At 44.0% G+C, this 26,201-nt stretch overlaps 1 protein-coding gene across 1 annotated transcript in view; it reads left to right on the forward strand.

Moving 5' to 3' along the window:
• Positions 1-22,930, forward strand: part of IQCH (IQ motif containing H) — a gene marked incomplete at its 3' end in the record, with an annotated part of 123,738 nt that extends 100,808 nt beyond the window's left edge. The window contains exons 13-17 of the mRNA XM_081337333.1: positions 14,505-14,672; positions 19,550-19,672; positions 20,119-20,180; positions 20,801-20,909; positions 22,826-22,930. Coding sequence (XP_081193459.1) covers positions 14,505-14,672; positions 19,550-19,672; positions 20,119-20,180; positions 20,801-20,909; positions 22,826-22,930 — 567 coding nt within the window. The remainder of the gene's footprint in view (positions 1-14,504; positions 14,673-19,549; positions 19,673-20,118; positions 20,181-20,800; positions 20,910-22,825) is intronic.
• Between the last annotated feature and the right edge of the window lie 3,271 nt (positions 22,931-26,201).

The raw sequence follows: 26,201 nt of genomic DNA on the forward strand, positions 1-26,201 counted from the left end.
AGTGAAAACTGAAGGAATCAAAATATCCTATGGAACTTGTATAAAGAATCTGGATGAAGACAATCACTACAAATATCTTCAAGCTGACAACATCAAGGACACTGAAGTCAAGAAGAAGGTTAGAAATGAATACATCAAGAGAGTGAAGAAGATCTTAAAGTCCAAGCTCAGTGGAGGAACACCATTCAGGCAATTAACAGCTGGGCAATTCCAGTCATTAGATCTACAACTGGAATAGCAGATCTCGGTAGGAGAACCAGAAAAATAATGACAGTGAATCATATCCTTCATCGATGCAGTGATGTTGATAGAATCTATTTGCCAAGGTGCATAGATGGGGGTGGAATGTAAGGGACTGACAGTTGAAGAAGAGCAAGGACATTGGAAAAATACCTGAAGGACAGTGAAGAAGATGCACAGACGCTTGTACATCATGAGAGTTCACTGAATTTCAGAGAGATCAGACTGACCTTCAAAAAGGCCATATGAAGTATAGAAAAAAGGCATGGGCAAAGCAAAGTATTACATGGCCAGATCATAAAAAGACTACCAGGCAAAACAGTTAATAACAAGACTTGGCAAAGGCTAAGAGCAGAAAAATTGAAGAAATAGACAGAGGGGCTAATTCTGGATGCACAAGACCAAGCCTTAAGAACAAAGGCATATAAAGCCAGAATTGAGAAGACAGCAACAGACAGCAAGTGCCGCCTCTGCAAAGTAGCTGAAGAAATAGTGGAACATCTAGTTAGCTGATGCAAGAAAATCACACAAACTGACCACAAGCAAAAGCATGACAAAGTAGGAACAACAGTACATTGGAAGATCTGGAAGAAATACCATTTGCTGCAAGCAAGAACTGGTGGAATCACAAAATAGACAAAGTAATAGAAAATGAAGAAGCTAAAGTGCTGTGGGACCATAGAATTCAAAGAGATAAGAACTTCTGGTTTGCTATTGCAGGGCCTGCAGATGCAGGAAGGCAAACTCTGTCTTCTGCGATTGAATTCATCCCGCTGGGGGACCCTGGAAAGGGTCAAAAGTCACCCTGTAGGGGCGACAAGCAAGGAGCTTTAAATCGCATAGGTGACATCTTGTGGTAAAATATGGTATTGTTGTTGTTAGTTGTGAAGTTGTGTCCCACCCATCACAACCCCATGGACAACGTTCCTCCAGGCCTTCCTGTCCTCTACCATTTTCTGGAGTTTACTTAAGTTCACGCCTCCTGCTTCAGTGACTCCATCCAGCCATCTCATTCTCTGTCGTCCCCTTCTTCTCTTGCCCTCAACCTTTCCCAGCATTAGGCTCTTCTCCAGTGAGTCCTTCCTTCTCATTAGGTGGCCAAAGTATCTGAGTTTCCACTTCAGGATCTGGCCTTCTAAAGAGCAGCCAGGGTTGATCTCCTCTAGGACTGACCGGTTTGATCGCCTTGCAGTGCAAGGGACTCACAGGAGTCTTCTCCAGCACCATAGTTCAATTCTCTGGCGCTCAGCCTTTCTTATGGTCCAACTTTCACTGCCATACATTGCAACTGGGAAGTCCATAGCCTTGACTATATGCACTTTTGTTGACAGGGTGATGTCTCTGCTTTTTAGTGTGCTGTCTAGATTTGCCATGGCTTTCCTCCCCAGGAGCAAGCGTCTTTTAATTTCTTGGCTGCAGTCCCCATCTGCGGTGATCTTGGAGTCCAGGAAAATAAAATCTGTCACTACCTCCATTTCTTCCCCATCTATTTCCCAGGAATTGAGAGGGCCGGATGCCATGATCTTGGTTTTCTTAATGTTGAGTTTCAAGCCAACTTTTGTACTCTCCTTCACCCACTTCAAGAGGCTCTGTAACTTGTTACTACCTAAAAGAGACTTGGCTTGAAGCCCAGACTCCAGAAAAAAACTTTTTTGACCTTGACAGATACCACCTGTGAAAAACTCAGCTGTAAAGAGAATTTCTGGGGGACATATTTAGCCTGCTTGAATTATTTTTAAAGTCTTCAATTTAATACTAATAAATAAATACTAATAAAAGTCCTTTATTAGCCTAATACACCGGCAAATGCTTGCTCGAAGGAAGCTGGAAACTGAAATCTCCGCCCCTTGCACAATATAATTAAACACAATTCTCCACCTTTCTAATTTTGTCATTAATTATATTCTCCAATTAATTTAAAGAATCAGCTTCCCTTCCGTTGGAAGAACCGCCAAAATCTTATCTTCTTTAGAGAGACAAATGGCCTTCAGAGTGCATTCCTACTTTTCCATCCCACCAATTTTAAACTAAAACAATACACAAATCTTAAAGCAATACACAGGTTTAATATATGAAATAGCTACTCCTTCATCTCTTGTCAAGCAATAACATTCGATGTTAGCAGCGTTGACAATAATGATGTTTTTACTTAGTTGATAATAATAATAACTGTATTAGATAGTAATATTAAGGGAAAAAGAGAGGAAATATCCGATGTTGTAACTTGAGATTTGTACTAAGGATTTATGTATGTTATTGAATTATTGATTAACCCAGCAACCACATTGTTTTTTAAATACTTAATTGTAAAATTAGAAAACTAATAAAATATTATAAAAAAAGAATTCAAAGAGATAAGCACCTGCCACATAACATTCCAGATGAATCCAATAGGAAAGGAATCCAATTTTGTCAATAGGAAAGACAAAAAAAAGTCTGGATGTGACAGTATATGGAGACACCAGAATAAAAGAGAAAAAACTGGAGAAAAATCACAAAATACAAAGACCTGCAACTAGATTGTGCAAAAGAAGGCAAAGATAGTACCAATAGTGATAGAACTCCTGGGAGCAATTCGAAAACATCTGGAGCAACTCTTGAATATCTTTGACATTGACAAAATCACTGCCACTCAGTTGCATAAAGCAGCTATGCCTGGAACAGCTTTTATCCTGCAGCTTTTCAGCCTTGAACACCATCAAGAATCAACGTTTCCCCATCCCATGTCCTTGGGAGGACCAAATAGGTGGATAAGAATGCCAAATCCAGTCTAAACATCTGGCTGCCTGGGCAACCAACTATAATAATGAGATCTGTATGCATGTTTTGTATTCCCTCGCCATCAAGTGGGAATCCGGCCGGATTGCTGTGGAGCGATATGGAAGAATCGCACCATTGGGGCTTTCTGAACCACACTGGCTGGGATTTCCTGGCCTATACAGCTCAAATGTTGGATGGAGACAACAAGATTTATTGGCTACTGGTGATACAAGAATTGCATCCTTGGAACCCTTACTCCTGACCTAGGCTGATCTAAAATGCTGAGCAGAGTTATCTCTGGTTAATACTTGGAGGGGAAATGATCAGAGGTTGTCAGCTACAATGACAAGTGGTGGTGGGGAATCTCAGAAGATGGTAAGGGCAGAAAGAGTATGGATGAGGGCTGACAACAGGCATGGAGAAGGTGTTTAAGGTGCGTGTGGGGAGTTGATGGGCCTTTGGCATAGGAAGGAAGAAAAACGGAGGGTGAAATGGTGAGAGAGAAAATTGGGGCAGAAGGAGGAAGGGAGGAAGAACTTCAAATGAAGGCTTAGGGCCTGCAGCTGATTCAGGCGGTGATGGATGCCAGCACAGAGACTTAAGGAGAAGAGTTACGGCTCTACAGAGGTGGGAGAGAAATACGATTCCAGCCAACATGCTACCTGCTTAAGGCACACTGAGATCAATTCACATTCTGTGGGTATCAACAGCAAAACTGAATATTCCTTCCCCCGTGGTGGAAAATATCTCCATTAACCAAGAGGCAGAGAGGGGCTTTAAGTCACATGCTCCCCTAATTTTGAACCCTCCAAAGAAGTGTGGAAGAAGTGGAAATGAGCTTGGATTTATGAGCCCACAATGGATTTATTTATTGATAGGGATTTGATTTTACAAAGGTCCCAGTGGGCATAAGACAGGGACACACTCTGGTTCAAGAGCCTTGCTTGGGGCTCTGGGGCTCAAAAGCTCTTACAAGATCCTCCTTTTATGCCTGCAAGTGGGAGTCAGGAGCTTCTGTCTTTCACATGGTGTCCCAGCTGCTGGGCTGTAACTTTGTTTTTCCACCAGATGTCAACAGCTGGATTATTCCTTCTCACCAGAGAATAGAAGCTGTTCTGTCCTACTTGGTTTTTGGTAAAAACAATCATGGTAAGGCTGCTGTGACCAGCGTTGGACATTTAAATTCTCTGTGTTGTACAAGCTGTATCTATTTAGTCGGCATTGGTTGTTTTACTTCTATCCAAAAAAAATGGTCCTCCCCAATTATGAATCAGATGACAAATTGGTTGAATGCAACTGGCAAACAAGGCAGGATAGACTCCTCACTGCTATCCATTGAAATCATCATGTCCTCCAGACACAAATATCTAGTGGTCTCTGATAAGCTTATATTTGGCAAAGCAGTTAAACTTTTTTTCAAAAGAAATGCAATCGTCCAATAGGAAATCATACACAAAGTTCTTTCACCGGAAATGGAGAAGTGCAAATGAGGTATTGATTACAACACTGAACAACCCAGATGATGCTTCCCATTAAATAAGACTCCGAAGTCCTTAAAAAGAACTCATAAGAGTTAATATTGGAAGGAGTGAAATAGAAGTCTCTAGATAGAGTGTTCTAGCTGGGTGGATGAAATCTGCAGAAATATGCCAGCTTTGCAAAGTGCAAGGGATATGAGTGTGACCAATATTGTGCATTTTTCATGTTGCATCTCGTAAGGAAAGTGTGAGGACCTGGGGTATGACGATCACAGTCTTCCAGTATTGGGTAACTGTCAGAGAGAAGCCGGGGTGGATCTATTCTCCAAAGCACCTGAAGACAGGACAAGAAATAACAGGTGGAAGTTCATCTGGCGGGCCCGAGATAGAGGTTATTCCTCTGTCCTGGTCCTATTAGATCTATCAGCGGCTTTTGATACCATCGACCATGGTATCTTACTGCGTCGTCTTGAGGGGCTGGGAGTGGGAGGCACCGTTCTGCGGTGGTTCTCCTCCTACCTCTCGGACCGTTCGCAGACGGTGTTGGCAGGAGGGCAGAGGTCAAGCCCTAGGCCTCTTAATTGTGGAGTGCCTCAGGGTTCGGTGCTCTCGCCCCTCCTGTTCAACATCTATATGAAGCCGCTGGGAGAGATCATCCGTAGCTTCGGGGTGAAATATCATCAATATGCTGATGATACCTAGCTATTCATCTCCACCCCGAACCAACCCAGTGATGCCCTTGATGTGATGTCCCGTTGTCTGGAAGCGGTACAGATTTGGATGGGAGAAAACAGGCTTCGACTCAACCCGGCCAAGACTGAGTGGCTGTACATACCGTCATCTCGTTTAGTCCAAGAGGTTCCATCTCTGACTATAGGAGGAGAGATGTTACCTCCCATTGATAGAGCACGCAATCTGGGCGTCCTCCTAGATTCACGACTCAGTTTTGAAGATCACATTGGAGCCGTGGCTAGGGGGGCATTTGCACAGATTCGTCTTATATACCAATTGCGCCCCTTTTTGGACCGAGATGCCCTACGTACAGTCACCCACGCACTCGTTACCTCCCGTATTGATTACTGTAATGCTCTCTACATGGGGCTGCCCTTGAAGACCACCCGGAGGCTTCAGCTGGTGCAGAATGCAGCTGCACGGGTTGTGATGGGAGCTCCCCGATACTCCCATATTACACCCCTCCTGCGTGAGCTGCATTGGCTACCAGTTGCCCTCCGGGTGAGATTTAAGGTGCTGGTACTTACCTTTAAAGCCCTACATGGCTTAGGTCCGGGATACTTGCAGGACCATCTGCTGCCGGGAACAAATTCCCATCGTCCAGTACGCTCACACAGAGAAGGCCTCCTCAGGGTACCGTCAGCTAGGCAATGTCGGCTGGCGACCCCCAGGGGGAGGGCCTTCTCTGTGGGAGCGCCAACCCTATGGAATCAGCTCCCCCCTGAGCTTCGGATGGCCCAAAACCTCCAATCCTTTCGCCGCGGCCTCAAAACACACCTGTTCCACCAGGCTGACCTAGACTGACAGGCATTTTAATTAATTTATATTTAGTATTTTTAATTCATTTTTTAAATTCTCTAATTTTTTATTGCACTGATGTTCTCAATTTCATTTTATCTTGATTTATGTACTTATTATATGTTTTGTTGTTAGCCGCCCTGAGTCCTTCGGGAGATAGGGCGGGATATAAATCCCATCAATAAATAAATAAATAAATTTTAAAAATCCAACCTAGAGCGAAGGAGAAATCCCCTGACAGTGAGAACAGTATTTACTTATTTAGCACATGGCAGCAAGAACAATTAACCGGTGGAATGACCTGCCTCCAGAAGCTGTGGGTGCTTCATCACTGGAAGTTTTTAAGAAGAGACTGGACAGCCACTTGTCTGGGATGGCATAGGGTCTCCTGCCTGAGCAGGGGGTTGGGCTAGAAGACCTCCAAGGTCCCTTCCAACTCTGTTATTCCATGTTCTATGAGGTATTTGTGTTACATATGCCACGTTCATGCCCAGAATAAGAGCACAAAGTTCAGCGGTAAGAAAAGTTAACAGTCACTCTTGAAAGTCTTTACAATTTTAAAATGCTGACCTGATGGAGTGTTGAGACTTTTTTCTGGCTTATAGTGACAGGAGCCTGAAGGCAGGAGCGGCCAGGACAGGTGGGGCTGAAAGCCTTGGAAGCGTCTTTAGCTGCTGACATCTCATGCTGCCTAACTTGAGTTGGCAGCACCAGGCCCAGGGACACCCGGGTCCATGAAATGTAATGCAATTGTAAAAAATGTTTAAAAATCCCCTAATTTTCAAACTTACAGAAAGTCTGCCAAGATTTCAACATCTCATTGAAGATTCCAGGAGAGCCTAGAATGCAATCACTAATATTATGTATTGAAGTAAATTATATGGCCCGTTATAATTGAATAAAGGCTGTGTTGTCTGAAAGTTAATTGCCTGTCTGCAAGTTTGCAAGCTTGTATTTTTGGGCGGGAGAATTGTTTAAATTTCATTGGCTGCTGCCTATCAGCAGTCCATATAAATAAATGTCAAGGCGGCTGTTAGAGCCGCTTCTATGTTAACCTAATAAACGTTCTGTTACTTTCACCTTTGCCTCGTCAATGCCTCCAAAGATCCCAGTATTTAATAACTAACATTTCAGGAAAACCCAGAAGCTGCTGAGACATGAGAGTTAAACTCCTGGACTTTTGATCATTGGAAGAAGACTACAAGCAAAAAAACATCGCCTCCCTGAAGAAAGAACAGGCTTTTTCCAAAGAATCAGCTCTGCACTAATATTTCACGAAGACTTGATCATTGCCAGAGAACAGATAGGACTGGATGAACATGAGGTTTCAGAAATTTGAAGAGGGAAAAGTTCTCTTTTTCAGAATAAAAATAAAAATAAAAAGTGCAGAGAAGAGCAACTGAAGGATAAAACATATGAAGAACAATTGCAGGAACTGGTATGTCTGGTTTAACGAAAAGAAGGACTGGGGTGACATGATGGCAGTCTTCCAATATTTCAAGGGCTCCTACAAAGATAAGGGGGTCAAGCTGTTCTCCAAAGCACCAGAAGGCAAGACAAGTAGCAACGGATGAAAACTCAACAAGGAGAGGCAACCTGGAACTAAGGAGAAAATTCCTGACAGAACAATCAATCAGTGGAATGACTTGCCTCCAGAAGTTGTGGGTGCTCCATCATTGGAGGTTTTTAAGAAGAGATTGGACAGCCATTTGTCTGAACTGGTATACAGTCTCCTGCTAGAGCAGGGGATTGGATAGAAGACCTCCAAGATCCCTTCTAACTCTGTAATTCCATATCTCTGTATTCTGATCTTCTCCCCATATGTTGTTTTGAATGTTCTAGAGCTCCAGGCAGCCCAGCTCCCAGTCTTTGGATCAGATTAGAAAACTATTGCAGCCAGCAAGGAGGTGGGCAGGTATCGGCAGCTCGGATTGTTTGCAATCATCTGAATGTTGCTAGATGTCAGCAAAGATGTAATTTCTCAGTGTCTCATTGCTGGCATCTAGAGATCATCTTTTTCCCCCAACTCAGATCTGCTAGCTAGCCCTAGGAACAGGCATGCCTGTAAAACAGGGCAGAAAGAGGGATTCTTGTGCTTGACTAGTTAAAATATAAGCATCAAAATAAATAAATAATATAATCCATTCTGCCTCAGGGCAAGAAACCTCTGGCAACCATTGATAGGGAAGAGGAGAGGAGAATGTTGAATTCCTATCCTGGAGGAACTGGGAGGACAGTCCTGGCAAGATTGCCCTCATTTTTATTCAGCAGAGTTTTCTTTCGTTTAAATTTTTTGTTTTGAGGGCCAGTGAAGGATGTGTGCCACTGTAGAGCAAATTTGGGAGAGGACTGCTAGAGAAAAATACTATAAAATAGAAGTGGGAAATGTTCCCACTGAACTGTACCAACAGAAGACCAAAGCTCTTTTTTTTCCTTATGCAATGGGAAATATTTAAGTTGACAATGCTGTTGTTGTTGTTAGCTGCGAAGTCATGTCCGACCCATCGCGACCCCATGGACAATGTTCCTCCAGGCCTTCCTGTCCTCTACCATCTTCTGGAGTCCATTTAAGCTCACGCCTACTGCTTCAGTGACTCGGTCCAGCCACCTCATTCTCTGTCGTCCCCTTCTTCTCTCACCCTCAACCTTTCCCAGCATTAGGCTCTTCTCCAGTGAGTCCTTCCTTCTCGTTAGGTGGCCAAAGTATTTGAGTTTCAACTTCATGATCTGGCCTTCTAAAGAACAGTCAGGGTTGATCTCCTCTAGGACTGATCGGTTTGATCACCTTGCAGTCCAAGGGACTCGCAGGAGTCTTCTCCAGCACCATAGTTCAAAGGCCTCAATTCTTTGGCACTCAGCCTTTCTTATGGTCCAACTTTCACAGCCATACATTGCAACTGGGAAGACCATAGCCTTGACTACACGCACTTTTGTTGACAGGGTGATGTCTCTGCTTTTTAGTGTGCTGTCTAGATTTGCCATGGTTTTCCTCCCCAGGAGCTAGCGTCTTTTAATTTCTTGGCTGCAGTCCCCATCTGCGGTGATCTTGGAGTCCAGGAAAATAAAATCTGTCACTACCTCCATTTCTTCCCCATCTATTTCCCAGGAATTGAGAGGGCCGGTTGCCATGATCTTGGTTTTCTTAATGTTAAGTTTCAACCCAACTTTTGCACTCTCCTTCTTCACCCGCAACAAGAGGCTCTTTAGTTCTTCTTCACTTTCTGCCATTAGAGTGGTATCGTCTGCATATCTTAGGTTGTTAATATACTGCTCAAAAAAATAAAGGGAACACTTAAACAACACAATGTACTGTATTTAATAGTAGGATGTCTTATTTTCTGTTCCCTTCATTATTTTGAGCAGTATATTTCTCCCGGCAATCTTAATTCCAACTTTTGATTCATCTAGCCCTGCCTTTCTCATGATGTGCTCTGCATATAGGCAGGGTGACAGTATACAGCCTTGCTGGACTCCTTTCCCAATTTTGAACCAATCGGTGGTTCCGTGTCCAGTTCTCACTGTTGCTTCTTGATCCGCATATAGGTTTCTCAAGAGACAAATAAGTTGGTCTGGTACTCCCATCTCTTTAAGAACTTGCCACAGTATGCTGTGATCCACACAATCAAAGGCTTTAGCATAGTCAATGAAGCAGAAGTAGATCTTTTTCTGGAACTCCCTAGCTTTCTCCATGATCCAGCGTATGTTGGCAATTTGATCCCTAGTTCCTCTGCCTCTTCGAAATCCTGCCTGTACTTCTGGTAGTTCTCGATCCACATACTGCTGGAGTATAGCTTGTAGGATTTTAAGCATAACTTTACTAGCATGTGAAATGAGTGCAATGGTGTGATAGTTTGAACATTCTTTGGCACTGCCTTTCTTTGGAATTGGAATGTAAACTGATCTTTTCCAATCCTGTGGCCACTGTTGAGTTTTCCAAATTTGCTGGCAAATTGAGTGTAGCACTTTTACTGCATCGTCTTTTAAGATTTTGAATAGCTCAGCTGGAATACTCTCACCTCCACTAGCTTTGTTGTTGCTCAGCTTTCCTAAGGCCCACGTCACTTCACATTCTAGGATGTCTGGCTCGAGGTCAGTGACCACCTCATCGTGGTTATCAGGGACGTTAAGCTCGTTCTTGTATTGTTCTTCTGTGTAATTTTGCCACCTCTTCTTAATCTCTTCTGCCTCTGTTAGGTCCCTGCCATTTTGGTCCTTTATCATGCCCATTTTTGCATGAAACGTTCCCTTCATCTCTCCAATTTTCTTGAAAAGATCTCTGGTCCTCCCTATTCTGTTGTTTTCTTCTATTTCTTTGCACTGTTCATTTAAGAAGGCATTCTTATCTCTTCTAGCTATTCTCTGGAATTCTGCATTCAATTGGGCGTATCTTTCTTTTTCTCCCTTGCCTTTTGCTTCCCTCCTTTCCTCAGCTATTTGCAAAGCTTCCTCAGACAGCCATTTTGCTTACTTGCATTTCTTTTTCTTTGGGATGGTTTTAGTTGCTACCTCTTGTACAATGTTGCAAACCTCCATTCATAGTTCTTCAGGCACTCTGTCTATCAGATCTAATTCCTTAAATCTATTTGTCACCTCTACTGTATATTCAACAGGGATATGATTTAATTCATACCTGAGTGGCCTAGTGCTTTTCCCTACTTTCTTCAGTTTAAGCCTAAATTTTGCAACGAGAAGCTCGTGGTCTGAGCCACAGTCAGCTCCTGGTCTTGTTTTTACTGACTGTACAGAGCTTCTCCATCTTTGGCTGCAGAACACACAGTCAATCTGATTTCTGTGTTGACCGTCTGGTGATGTCCATGTGTAGAGCCGTCTCTTTGGTTGTTGGAAAAGAGTGTTTACTATGACCAACTTATTCTCTTGACAAAATTCTGTCAGCCTGTGCCCTGCTTCATTTTGTACTCCCAAGGCCAAACTTGCCTGTTATTCTGGTTATCTTTTGGCTTCCTACTTTAGCATTCCAATCCCCCATGATGATAAGGACATCATTTTTTGGTGTTAGTTCTATAAGGTGCTATAGGGCTTCATAGAACCGGTCAATTTCATCCTCTTCAGCACCGGTGGTTGGGGCATAGACTTGGACTACTGTGATATTGAATGGTTTGCCTTGGATTTGAACTGAGATCATTCTGTCATTTTGGGGATTGTATCCCTGTATTGCTTTTCCTATTCTTTTAATGACTATGAAGGCTACTCCATTTCTTCTGAGGGATTCTTGCCCGCAGTAGTATACCTGATGGTCATCTGAATTAAATTCACCCATTCCTGTCCATTTTAGTTCGCTGATTCCTAAGATGTCGATGTTCAGTCTTGTCATCTCTTTCTTCCAGGTTCCTATGGAGAAAAAAATCTTTACAGCATCGGACTTTCCTTTCACCACCAGATACATCCACAGCTGAGCGTCCTTTCGGCTTTGGCCCAGTCGCTTCATTCTTTCTGGCGCTACTAGTACTAGCCCTCTGCTCTTCCCCAGTAGCATATTGGACGCCTTCCGACCTGAGGGGCTCATCTTCCACCGTCATATCGTTTTGCCTTTTGGAACTGTCCATAGGGTTTTCCTGGCAAAGATACTGGAGTGGGTTGCCATTTCCTTCTCCAGTGGATCATGTTTTGTCAGAACTCTCGGCTATGACCTGTCCGTCTTGGGTGGCCCTGCACGGCATAGCTCATAGCTTCATTGAATTACGCAATCCCCTTCGCCACAACAAGGCAGTAATCCATGAAGGGGACAAATAGGATATTTAACAGTAAAACTGATACTTGATGGTTCATTATTAACTGTTTCTGACATGATTTATTTGCTGTTATAAAAAGGGGCATTATTTTGTAATATGATTCAGAAATTAGCTCCAGTTTAGCAAGAGGCCTTGACTGTCTGACCCCTTAATAGCCTTATAATGATGCCATTTACCATTCAGTGGCTTGTCCAAGTCCTTCTGTGGGAGAGTTGCTTCTAAAGGGCCAATAGTTACAGGAGACACTCCGGGGAGTGACCAACCTGTGCCCAGGTGCACGGCCAAAACTCAGTTCTCCAGAAGGGAGAAGGCTGGTGTCCCATAGCTATTCAAAGGTGCTTTTTTTCTTCAAAAAGCAAAACTGGACTGTTTTTTCCCTGAGGAAGAAGAAAATATTTCACTTTTCATCCAAGAAGCTCCATCAGTTCTGATGGTGGTTTTGGGGGGGGGGGGAATGGAACTGATGAGCTGATTTTTTTTTGTTTTTAATGGGTTGACCAATCCTCCTCCTCCTCCTCCTCCTCCATTTCCTCCCTCCCCCTCCAGCTTCCCTATTGAATTTCATCTCGATTTCCAAATGCTGGCAACTTTGACTGCCTTGCCTTGAAGCAAGTTTTACTCCTCTCTTTCGCTGTTCAGGGGTATCCGAAGCCATGGCCACCTGCTTGTTAGCTTGGGTGTCATGAAAACACAGGCAGGCTGCTTAATTTCATGTAAGTGTCATGTAAGTGTCAGTGTCATGTAAGCCCAGAAAACAGAGTTACTTATATAAACCATGAGTAAATTGCCATGGATAGAGGAGCCATACCAACACTACCACTGCATTTGTACAATTTTCTTACATGGTCTGCAATATTCAGGCATGTTCTAAATCCCAGGCACTGTTTAAGAACATTTCAGTTGCCATTTCTGTGGAGCACTTTTGTTTAGAAACCTAGGAACTGGTCCATCTTTGTCATGATCAAAACATATACATTTCCAGGCTGTGGAGAGATCTTTGGAAAGGATGGGCAGATGTTCCCTTAAAACAGTGTCTCTCAACTTTGGCAGCTTGAAGATGTGTGGACTTCAATTCCCAGAATTCCCCAATCAGCAAGGCTGGTGAACAGGTTCCCTGCAGAGGCAGCCCAGGTGTACAACCTCATATTTCTTTCATACAAAAAGTTAACTTTCCAAGCTTTCTCTTCTTCCTCTTCTTTTTAGCAAGCCTACTAGAATAGGGCAGCGGAGTCATTTTGTTTCAATTGAGACGTGATTTATTGCAGAGCACCTCTATTTTATGCCCGCTTCTAATCCTATTGAATGGTAGAATTGATATATGGCTTGTTTCCTAAGCTCTCTGGGATGAGCTAGCTTTCAAATATGTGACTATAAATATGTTTTCGATATAACAACTGAAAGTGAAGATGACTTGCTGCAGTCCCTTGATGTACAGCTTGTCATGGTTACATTAAAAAATATGAAGGTGGCCATGGATGCAGTCATAAATAGGAACCTTCTCGAGCATTTGCACTGTTGTTGGTTTACAACACCAGTGCTTACCTCTTTGAGCACACTGATAATGTTCTATCAAGTTTAACTTCAGATATTCACCCCCAAATTAGCTTAAACTTGCAGATGTCAGCCATAGAATCATAGAATTCTTTATTGGTCAAGTGTGATTGAACACACAAGAAATTTGTCTCCGGTGCATAAGCTCACCCTGTACGTATAAACAAGAAATAATAGGTCATGGATCATATCTAGATATCTAGACGTTGCTTGTTACTGTCCATAGATGCCTTGTGGGGATGGATGAACATAGCTTCTGCAGGTCCAGCAAGCTCTTTCATGAGCTCTTGCTTGTGTTTGAACTAGTGGTGAATATCTGTAGCTCGGGTATAGGATGAGGGTGAAGGCTCGTTCTCCAACACCAGCCCACAAGCTCGGAGAATGAACCTTCACCCTCATATTGCTTGTGTTTCTAGGACATGAATCTCACAGCTGCTGAGCTTCGGTAGTGCTACGCATTACTACTAGGTTAGCATAATCCAAACTGCAACCCTCCGAAGCACTGATGTACCTTTTCTGTACCCCCCTCAACAAGTCATATTTTAATTATGGGCAATGAGCATCTGATGACATTCACCTCTCAAAGTGCCTGCAGGGGACAATGCAGGTAGTCTTTAACTTACAGCTATTCGTTTTATGACCATTGGAAGTTACAATGACACTGAAAAAAGTGACATGACCATTTTTCATATGACCATGGCAGCATCCCCACGGTCATGAGATCAAAATTTGGACGCTTGGCAACTGGTTACTAATTTAACAAGTGCAGGGATTCACTTCAGTACTGTGGCAAGAAAGATCATAAAAGGGCACAACTCAGTTAACATCTGCCTCACTTAGCAACATAAACTTTGGGCTCACTTGTGGTCATAAGTCGAGAACTACCTGTAATGGTGGTACCCTTCTGTGACCTCCATTTTGTTGCTTTCATTGAGTTCTTTTTTGACCTTTCAGGTATTAAAAAGAACACAACTCCATTCACCCAAGAGGAGGCATTTCTGTACTTGAGATTGTAGGCAGATACGAAACATAAGACAGGTTCACAAATGTCTGGGCCCTTTCAGACAGTACGTTCACTGCTGGTACCTCTTGTGCTCTCCAGATGTAAAGTAAGGCTATCTTACCTTCATGCCAAGAGGTTTATTTCTAAGCCTAAAAGAGAAGCTGTCCCTGACGGATCTATTTCTCTCCCAAGGTTTGGGCGATAGACTTGGATCTGCACTATAGTGATCACTTGGCTATGACCCAGATCGCGCTCTACGTAACCCAGGGGACCTTCAACTGCGCTTCCAGCCGCTTCCAGGTGCAGCTCCCTCCAAAGAAACCACTTGCCCTGCCTCTGCAGAAGGAGCAGACCCAACCCGTAAGTGATGCCCTTTCCAAGGAAGAAACAGATAGGCCAGTGACTCAGCAAATAAGTACTTTGTGGCCTAAAGGGTGTTGGTTCCCCATTGTTTGATGCGCTGCTGCCCTGACCCCTCCTGCATCATCACCCCATTGCATTAGGGACAATGTAGCCAGTGTGGCCCCCATCATTTCCCCAACCATTATGAACAATAAAATTTAATTTACTAATTAATTACTTATAGTTACATTTGGAAATTACCAGTTCTTTCCCTCTGCCTGATGTTTCGTGTTGGGTTTAACATAACTGGCTGAAGATAATTTCTTGATGGATCCTTTCTTCTGGTTCTTAGCAGAAGGTACAGCTTTTGCTGGTTTTATGCTTAGGTAACAAACTGTCTTGGGCTGGTCCTGTAGAAGTCTTGCCATTGCTGAGTAGCTGCGCAGCTTTTTAAAGCCAAACTCATTGTCTTACAATACTGGTTTATCACATTCACAAGAAAACTCCTGGCCTTCTCCAGCATTTGTTAGTATCTATGAGTGGAATGAAAAAAAGGACTAGGGGTGATATGATAGCAGTGTTTCAATATCTCAGGGGCTGCCACAAAGAAGAGGGGGTCAGCCTGTTTTCCAAAACACCAGAAGGCAAGAGAAGAAACAACGGATGGAAACTAGTCAAGGAGAGAAGCAACTGTAGAACTAAGGAGAAAGTTTCTAAAAGTGAGGGCAGTTAATCAGTGGAACTGCTTCTCTCAGGAAGTTGCGGGTGCTCCATCACTGCAGGCTTTTAAGAAGAGACTGGACAGCCACCTGTCTGGAATGGTACAGGGTCTCCTGCTTGAGCAGGGGGCTGGACTAGACCAGGACTTTTCAACCAGTGGGACATTGGCACCTGGCAGGTGGTACGTGGCCCTGCCCAGCCCAGCCCAAGGTAGCAGGGGAGGGAACGAGCCGAAGTGGCGCAGCACAGGACTCGCCGTGCGGGAGTCCTCGGGGGGGGGCTGCAGGGCAGCTGGGGCGAGGCAAAGGCCCCGGGATCGGCACTTCTGGCTCACCCGGAAGAGAAAGGGGGGGCTGAGACAGAAGAGGCTACAAAAGGAGGCAGTTTGGGTGGGAGAGGGAGAGAGGAAAAAAGACTCGGAGACAGAAGAGAAAAGGCTTTTGTCAGAGAAGCGGTGAGGAGAAAGGGGGGACGCTTTCTGGGAGAAGTGTGTGTGTGAGAGAGGGGGGGCTTTTGCGAGTGGAGGGTGAAAGAAAAAAGGTGAGGGGCAGAAGGGAAAAAGAAAAGGCAATGACTTCCGATTTTTCCTGTTGCAGTAGAAAGAAGCATTAACATCGAACCTCAACCTTTTACTTTTCCATAATATTATAAACTAGCCATTTCTATAACAACAAATGAATCTAACAATAACATGCAAAATCCCTCCCCCCCCCCTTTTTTTAGTCATCAAGTTTTTGACACCTTGCTAAGCACTGGTGGTACTCGAATATTGTCATGTCCTAAAAGTGATACAACCTCTGAAAAGGTTGAAAAGCCCTGGACTAGACCTGCAAGGTCCCTTCCAACTCTGTTATTCTATGTTGTTCTGAATATTTGGTTCTCTGTTTATCAGCATTTTCTTTAAACTCGGGTCTTCTTTTAGCATCTCCTTCACGAGCGAAGGTCAGACCAACTGCAAGGGCTCTTAGTTTTTTCTTCCAGAAGTCAAGAAAGGCATTCTGAAGTTGAACAAGGACACGGGTGAATATCACTTCCCATAGACTTGACTTTCATTATCCTTCAGAATAATTAAGTGGCAGATCTCTGAAATACAGCTACTGTTCTTTGCAAACATTGTAACTCACTTCCCCCAAGCTCCATTTTTTGGAGTACAGCTCTCAAAATTCCCAGATGGAAACCCATCTTCCTGGGAATTCTGGGATTTGTAGTCAGCATATTTGTAGGTTACCAGATACAGTGGATGTAGAAACTTTACACAATATGCCAGGTTTTTGAAATGTAAAAAACTCAGACCAAAATAAATCACTTTGATATTTTTCCCACTTTTAATATAACATACAAGCTGTACAATTCAATTAATAAACAAACTGAAATCTTTTAGGGGGAAAATAAAAATAAAAAATTAAAATAATATGGCTGCATAAGTCTTCACACTCTCTTATAATTAGGAACGTGGCTGTGTTCGGAATGAACCATTCACATTCAAACTGACGTTAAATAGCAGTCAGTACACACCTTTCAACAGGACGACAATGCAAACTGTACCTCCAAATCCACAAAAGAATGTCTTCACCAGAAGAAGATCAAAGTTTTGGAATGGCCCAGCCAGAGTCCAGACCTGAATCCACTGCGCAGGAGAGGCAATCCGACAAATTTGGAGCACTGGTGCCAGGAAGAGTGGGCAAAGATTCCCAAAGCAAGTTGTGTTGTGCTGATAGGCTCCTACCCCAAGACTGGATGGTGTCAAAAAATCAAAAGTTCCTTCAATGAAGTATTAGTATAAGAGTGAGTTGTATGAGGTGACCAGCCTGAGCCCCAGAGAGGGGTCAAAGGCATCATCAGTCATGAGTCCCTTTACACCCACAAGAGAATTCCTTTCTATTCTTAACTCCCACGAATTTCCCTTGACTGTTAGTAGTTCAGATTCTTGTAGAGAGCTTAAGCTTGCAATAAATCTTTATATTTATTTGAACTGCTTGGATCTCCTGATTTCCCAGGCGTTTGATATGTTCATCTTCATGCAACAATGTTATTGTAAGTTTTTTATTGTTATTTTCCCCTCCTAAAACATTTCAGTTTGTTTTTCAATTGAGTTGTACTGCTTATATGTTATATTAAAAGTGGAGGTGGTGGGGAAATCTTGGCCTGATTTTTTTACATCTCAAAAACCTGGCATTTTAGCACTGGTGTGGGGTGCCCCTGTATGGGAAAGTTGCCTTATAGCCAGAGTTTGTGCATTCTCCAAAGCGTCCAAGCTCCGAAATGTCAAGTTTGATGATCTTCTCAAGCTACTACGTGGGGTGAGAGGAGTTCTGATTCGGGTCTAGGTCCAGGTCTTAGAAATGGAAAGTAACCAAGCAGCAATTCTTTAAATTAAAATAATTGCAGGTTATTGTGCATATTTGTCACTTTGGACCTTCCAGTTGCCCTCAGCTGCCCTCAGCACATGACTGCTTCCTCTTCTTCCTCTTCCCCGTTCAGCCAAGCATTTGGGGTAAAACTGGGGACCAGCAGATCACATCTTTTAAAAAACCAAAAGAAACAAACAGAGACAAATTGTTTTACAGTGCATGATCTATAATGAATGATTAAGTAAAAACACTTTATGTGAAATTATGATGTTAATAATGCTTCTGTCCCCGCGAATTTATTATGTGTTCACCGGGCTGCTCGCTTTGATTTTGATAAAATGGAGCAGTGACCGAGTACGAGTGATGGTTTTTATTTTTAGAAATCTCCTTTGCCAGAGCAAATTTCCTAGATACCGCCGCTACTGTAATTATGTAGAAAACCAATCACTCATTATACTTAGGATACATTATCTTTGAGACAGATGAGGCTAAATAAGCAAGACATTAATAATTCATCCGGCAGTTCATTATGCATGTGTTTGTCTGCTTTGTAGCTGAAATAAGCGCCTCGTCAGACTGATGCCTCCGCTTAAACAATAGTTCGGTGTTATCACTGCTACGTTCAGGTTTACGCTTGTTAAACTGCGATTTGGATTATTTTATCAAGCATTCATTTATTCTATTTGCCGGTCTTTTGCCAGGAACAAATTTCTCAAAACTTTGGGTGCCTGTTTTGGAAGCCTCTCTTTCAGCCAGCTGGTCCCAGAGAGAAGGGGGCCCTCGGAGAGGCAGCCTGTCTACTTGTCTCGTAAGAGTGCACGTGTGAGCATGATGTGCAAGAAAGAGAAGCCGTCACCCCTCTGGCTAGCAGTTTCATGCCTCAAATAACACTTGAGAATGAGAAATTTGGAAGGAGGGGAAATAAGCAATGTCAACAAAAGCTGCTCGAGACACATTTGTTCTAAGGAGCCTCCCAAACTGCCTTTCGACATAGGGCACATTTTGAACCCTGCGTGTGCCCATTGAAATTCAGGTCAATTCAGCCAATGGCCCCCCAGTGCCTTTCTCATGGCACTTGGGGTACCCTCTGGATCAGCGGTAAAACTCTCAAGGTTGGCACGAGAAATTCCTGCCATTTTCTGATTGGAATAAAAATTGTGCTGCAGGCCAAAATAGGCTTGCCACGGTGGGTTGTTTATGAATTTATTTTAAAAACCTCCCATCCTTGGGAGAGAAAAATAACAAAATCTGGCCATGTTTGTCATTGTCCCACTCAGGGTTACTGTTAAGGCCTGAAAAATACCCATCTCTGCCCAAGGACATTTTTTAAGAAAAGAGGAGGAGGAAAATGAAGCAGTGCTCATGGTGAGGAAGCACATGTATGACTGAAACCTTAAGACCAATTTTAACATTTTGGTGTGTATATGAGACACAAGAAAAATGTAGGGGAACTACTATATTCTCAAAGAAGTTCTCAGCAGTTTCACTGCATCCGACTCACCCCAGTTAACTCACCACCGGACAACTCACTGCAATTCAACATGGGACAACCCATGAGGGGGACAAGTGAATGGCAATGGGCCTTGTCTTGCTTTAGGTTTGAGCCTCCTCAAGTTACAGCACTAATCTCCCCCTTTATCTGTGTTCAACAGAGTCATTGCAAAGGCTGAGAGTTGCTTCTCTGAAGAAGACTGAGGAAATAGGCCGGGGCCTTAAGATTAAGCTACTCTGGTATAAATCCGCACTGCCTCGAAGCTGGAATCCATCTGGGATTCATCAGCATTAACTCTTTTCCTTTTTTTTCCCTTTTCCTTTTTTTCCCAGACATCCCTGGTCAGCCGCCACGTTCTGGTGAGCAGCTCGATTAAGAATGGCAACCTTTCCTTCATTTACTACAATGTTTTCCTCCAGATGTGCAAGGCTCACGGGATTGGCTATGATGTGCGGGTAAGAAGGACGCCTGCTTTAATCTCAGTGAAATAACAGTAGGAAAATAGGATGGGGAAAAAATAGAGGGCAAACCTATAAAATGAGTGAACCACACATTAACTGTTTTCTGAAAAGAATCTCCATATTTTTGGCCCCTATGATCCATTTCAATGAAAGCTATGATTGTGTGCTTTTATTAATAGAGTTCACATAGGCCTTGGAGGGGGAGAGGAAGAAGGAATTAGAAATATATTTTGTTTCCAGCCGCTTCTCTTGCTGAATACTTGACCGCCACCTTTTTATATCAGCTTGGAAGTGAACACCTTAATTGGCTTGCTCTTAAATTCATTTCTTCTGAAATCACATCATCCCATGTAATGCGCCTTAGCATTTGATCTTGGGAAATTGTATGTTTAGAATTTCCGGACACAGTAAGAAGTTTAACATCTTATCCATCTCAACAGCTAAAAGAAGGAACCATTTTTATCTTGTTTGAAGACCAGAAAAGAAACACCTTTGGAATGATGTAAGTTTCCAAGAGAGAGAAATGAGTTGCTGGACCTTGATAGTCCTGTAGTTTAAGATTCCTTTTACCTGCTCTGTGCCAGTGTTCTGAAAGATGAAAGCCTGGAGAGAATGGTTCCTTCAAAAACCCTTATGGCTAAGGTACAGAATTGTGTCAGAAAAACCAGATTAAAAATATCCATAATTATTTTTACCTAGTAACTGTTCTTCAAGAGCAGCCACAGCCCAAGCTTCACTGAAATGGTTGAACTCCTGTTTTCATGGTGGACCTGAGCAAACCCAAGTTTCCAATAGGATGCTCTGCCATTAATAACGCTGGGGTTTTCATACCACCAGCGGTACCTATTCATGTGTTTGAGATGCTTTAGAAAAGATGGGAGTCTTCAAGCATTTGCCCTCCTCCATTACTTGATTAATAAAAAATATTTATTACACAAATCCTTTTTACTGACAAGTTAAAATGGAGCCTCGTCTTTTGTATCTCCCTGAAGATTGCCACCTTAGGAGATTGAAAATATTCATTAAATTCCACCGTCTGACAAGCCCAAATGAGAGGGCGATTGTTTTTAAGCTTGCAAATAGAATCATTGGCAAAGACGTTTCTTTGGATATCATTAACAGAACAATTGGGGAACATCTCCAGGGGGTCCTCATGACCTTTGCTCAGCATCTCTTCATCATCTATCAAGAATTATCAGCACCTAATATGCATGCCGAGACCAATTTTAAGGTGAGGTGTTAATTAACTAACGATCCCAGTTAAATTTCTGTTCAAGGACAGAAAACACGCCATGCTGTATTACAGTACAAGCAAGTGCTAAACTATCCTCGCTTCTGCTTGTAGCAGTACGTATTTCACAGCTTGGGGGTCAATATTGTGAGATTACCAGTGAATCTGTTAGTTAAATTTAAGAATTTTGATACGGGAGCATGGATTTGCTTGGGCTGAGAGCGAATGGTATATTTCTTTTAAAAAACACACACAACACAATCCTCTCTGGCATGAATGGCTAGCTCCTGAGGAAATTAGATTTTCATTTTGCATACATCCGCTCTTGGATTTACTAATTGGAGAGGCAAAAAAATGCTCTTCTCCCCATAGACTTCTCCTATTGATTTGTCAAATGAAACGGTTGAGATGTTTGAAATATTAAAACACATCCATTAGGAGGAGGCAAATGAATAGGCCTGTTTATGTTCCAAAAGCTACTGAAGGGTGATGGTTGTAAGCCCAGAGCTTGCACTTGTATACTTTCTGCCTAATATTATGCGTATCAAAACAAGACTCTACTGGACTTATGTGTTTACCACTTAGGGTGCCTCTGGGGGGCGCTACTGTCTCTGGCATCTCTGGAGTGCTGGTGCTTTGTGAACGGCCAGCTCAGTTGTTGCTCAGCTCCAGTCAACATAGAACATAGAATAATACGGTTGGAAGGGACCTTGGAGGTCTTCTAGTCCAACCTCCTGCTCAAGCAGAAGACCCTGTACCATATCAGACAAACGGCTGTTCAGTCTCTTCTTAAAAACCTCCAGTAATGGAGCACCCACAAGTTTTGGAGGGAAGCCGTTCCATTGGTTAATTGTTCTCACTGTCAGGATATTTCTCCTTAATTCTAGCTTGAATCTCTCTTTAATAATCTTTCACCAGTTACTTCTTGTCTAGCTTTCAGGTGCTTTGGAGAATCAATCGATCCCCTCTTCTCCATGACAGCTCCTGAAATATTGAAAGACTATCATATCACCCTTAGTCCTTCTCTTTGTTAGACTAGAGTCTAGAGTCGCTAGACCTATCCAGCTCCCGCAACCATCCATTGTATTTCCAACCTGTACTGCCCACGGTCAGCGTTAAGAATTGTATCTTGTGTGCTACTGCACAGTGATGGCTTGGTTCCTATTCCAAATGTGCAAAAGCTGCCAGTGAAATACACCCAGTGGCAGTAGCAATTCTGAGTGATGAACTGAAAAGCAGTAGTCCATCTCAACCCCAGGAAAGGTACCATGAAGGCACCCACACAAAGGTGTCCACAAGGGATGCCAAAAAGTAAAGACAACCTCTTGATTATATGGATGTAACCTCCATAATGGCTTTGGTTGACACCCCACCCACCCCTGGGTGACATCCCTGTGTGCACACCTGACCTCATTCTTGCATCTACTTAGTTCTTTGGGCAGGCTGTAGGATTCTGAAAATTGAAGTCCAGTCTTCCCAAATGAAAACAAGTCCAAAAATGAGAAGATGCTATTTGCCCATTCAGGCAACATATTAAATTTTTGCAAAGATTCTAGAAAATGTTGAAGTCACCATTTTGGGTTTCTAAGAACCAAGACTTCTGCCCAAACTTTGCCATTAGTTACGAGTCCTGGCTGTAAATTTCAGATGATGGTAGTTTCAGCTTTGGATGACACCATAAGTCGCGAGCAGGGGTCTCCAAACTTGGCAACTTTAAGACTTGTGGACTTCAATTCCCAGAATTCCCTAGCCAGCTATGTGCACCCACAGAGTGAACTGTGGTGCACTTTCCTTGACTTTAGCTTACCATCTTCCATTAACACAGCCTTAGGTGAATGTCCAGAAGCCCAAAGATGAGTGGAGGCTGGATGGGGAAATCTCTGGGGCTGATCTGCAGCATTTCCACCTCTTTCTAGGGAGCCATTCAAGATATTGAGAGGATCTTAGGGGTTACAGAACAGAACAAGTTAAAATTTGAAGAGGAAAAGGAGGCCCTGAAAGCAAAAACATCCAAAAAGTAGTGAGTAAACCTTCCTTTTCTACTCATAGCGTCTTCCAATAATCCTTTTGCATTTTTCTTTCCCCAAATCACACTTCATGCACTTTGCTTGAATAGGTGACCATTTGTCCAGACCAAAAAAACATTCATCTTTCCTTAGGAAAGCTTGAGCCTAAGGCTTTAAAAATCATACTTAGTTGGGCCCCTTGGAAGAGAAAAAATGTGTAATAGGATGAAATTGGTCAGTTCCCTCACTCCATAACAACCTCTTGCCTAAGATTTAATATAGGGTGGTATAACTCTATTCCAGGCATATTAATACATAAATTATAATACATAATACATAAATTGATCACACGGAGGGGGAGCTAAGGCTGGTTGCCTCCGGAGCTCCAGAACAGATCGTAGGATTACCTATTCCTACGACGTTAGGGAATGGCAGCAGGTGTAAAGACAGAGGACCCTATCGACATCTGGAATTACGTCCCTGCTATCTACAAGCGGTGAGGCGCTCCAACCCTCTGGTTTCTTCCCAAGGCTCCGGGAGCAAGGATAAACAGCCACCTGAGCTCCGGTTGGTGTACTTGAATGCCAGGTCCATAATCAACAAGGCCCCTCTCATTCGCGATCTGATTGAAAGTGAGCATACGGACCTAGCTTGCATTACGGAGACCTGGTTGGGCCCAGAGGGTGGCGTGCCTCTGGTTGATCTCTGCCCACCAGACTTCCAAATGCTTCACCGACCTCGGGCTCAGGGTAGGGGCGGGGGTGTGGCAGTAGTTATAAGAAAGACTCTTTGTCCTCAGGAGGCCACCATCATCCAAATAGCCGGATGTGAATCCCTCCTCCTAAAATGTGGCCCTAGGTCACAGCTAGGCTTACTACTGATATACATTCCGCCTAGTCGCACAGCAACGGCCCTGCCTGAGCTTCTCGACATCCTCTTGGGGCTGGTGGTTGAATTCCCCAAGTTTATAGTTTTGGGTGATTTCAATCTACCATCCCTAGGAGGATCATCTGAGTTAGCCCGAGAGTTCATGGCTTCCATGACGGCCATGGACCTAATACAAGTAATTCAGGGCCCGACGCATGTAGGAGGCCACATGCTTGATTTGGTTTTTCTTTCTAGACGGTGGTTAGATGATCTTGGTGGGGGTTCCCCAATTATTACACCCCTGTCATGGACCGATCATCATCTCCTGAGACTGGTCTTCTACTATGCCACCCCTCGTTGTGGAGTTGTGGAACCATCAAGATGGTTCCGTCCCAGGCGCTTAATGGACCCTGAGAAGTTCCAGGCAGCACTGGGGTCTCCACCTGCCTCCTTTGCTCACAGCTCGGTTGATGCCTTAGTGGAAGCCTGGGAAAAGGCTGCCACGGATGCACTTAACCGAGTTGTTCCCTTGCGGCCTCTGACCCGATGCAGATCCCAGTTTGCTCCATGGTTTTCCATGGAGCTCCGGAAGATGAAGCGTCGGAGACGGGGCCTAGAGAGCCGTTGGAGATCCACCCGATCTGAATCCGACCGATCACGACTAAGATCCTTTACTAGATCTTATCTCGCAGCAATGAGGATGGCGAGATCCAAATACTTCGCTACACTCATTGCATCGGCAGATAACAGCCCGGCCACCTTGTTTAGGATAACTCGCTCCCTCCTTAATCAAGAGGTGAGGGAGGATCCCTTACAGGGTCGTGCCGAGGAGTTTTGCCAACATCTGTCGGACAAAATCACTCGGATTCGAACCGGCTTAGACTCCGACTGGACAGAGTCTAACGATCAGAACATGGGTGATCTTGTCGATGTTATCTGGGAGGAGTTCGACCCTGTGACCCCAAAGGAAGTGGACAGAATTATGAGGAAGCTGAGCTCCACCACTTGTTTATTAGATCCGTGCCCTTCTTGGCTGGTTTATTCAGCTCGAGAGGGAACACGAATCTGGCTCCAGGCGGTGATATCCGCCTCCCTGAGTGAGGGTTGTTTCCCCTCCGTCTTGAAAGAAGCAGTGGTGAGACCCCTCCTCAAGAAACCAACCTTGGACCCAACTATATTAAACAACTTTCGTCCGGTCTCCAACCTACGCTTTCTTGCTAAGGTTGTTGAGAGTGTGGTGGCACATCAGCTCCCTTCGGTTCTGGAGGAAACTGACTATCTGGACCTGTACCAATCGGGTTTCAGGCCCGGACACAGCACAGAGACAGCATTGGTCGCACTAATAAATGATCTCTGGAGAGCTCGGGACAGAGGCTGTTCCTCTGTCCTAGTTCTTCTAGATCTCTCAGCGGCTTTTGATACCATCGACCATGGTATCTTGCTGCAGCGTCTCAGGGGATTGGGAGTGGGAGGCACGGTTCTCCAGTGGTTCTCCTCCTATCTCATGGGACATTCACAGTCGGTATTAACAGGAGGACAGAGATCGAGCACGAGGCCTCTCACTTGTGGAGTCCCTCAAGGATCGGTCCTCTCGCCTCTCCTATTCAACATCTACATGAAACCGCTAGGTGAGATCATTCGTGGTTTTGGAGTCGGGTATCACCAGTATGCTGATGATACCCAGCTTTTTATTTCGACCCCAAACCACCTCAGTGATGCCCTTGATGTGATGTCCTGTTGCCTGGAAGCAGTTCGGGTCTGGATGGGGAAGAACAGGCTTCAACTCAACCCTGACAAGACTGAGTGGCTGTACGTACCGGCATCTCGGGATATTCAGAACATTCCATCTCTTTCTATAGGGGGTGAGTTATTACCCCCCACAGATAGGGCTCGCAACTTGGGAGTCCTCCTAGATTCACAGCTTTCCTTGGAAGAGCACATAACAGCTGTGACTAGGGGAGCCTTTGCCCAGGTTCGCCTGGTGCGCCAATTACGGCCCTATCTAGACCGAGATGCCCCACGTACGGTCACTCATGCACTCGTGACCTCTCGTTTAGACTACTGCAATGCTCTTTACATGGGGCTGCCCTTGAGGACCACTCGGAGGCTCCAACTGGTACAGAATGCAGCCGCGAGAGTTGTATTGGGAGTCTCCCGATACTCCCATGTTACACCTCTACTCCGTGAGCTGCATTGGCTCCCAGTTGTCCTCCGGGTAAGATTCAAGGTGCTGGTAATGGTTTTCAAAGCCCTACATGGCATGGGTCCGGAGTACCTTAGGAATCACCTGCTGCCAGCGTCAACGTCCCTCCGTCCAGTGCGCTCCCACAGAGAGGGCCTCCTAAGGGTTCCGCCATTTGGAGAATGCCGTCTGATGGCTCCCAGAGGGAGGGCGTTCTCTGTGGGCGCGCCTGACCTA

The sequence above is a fragment of the Vipera berus genome, assembly GCF_964194415.1.
Source record: "Vipera berus genome assembly, chromosome: 12".
Taxonomy (NCBI): domain Eukaryota; kingdom Metazoa; phylum Chordata; class Lepidosauria; order Squamata; family Viperidae; genus Vipera; species Vipera berus.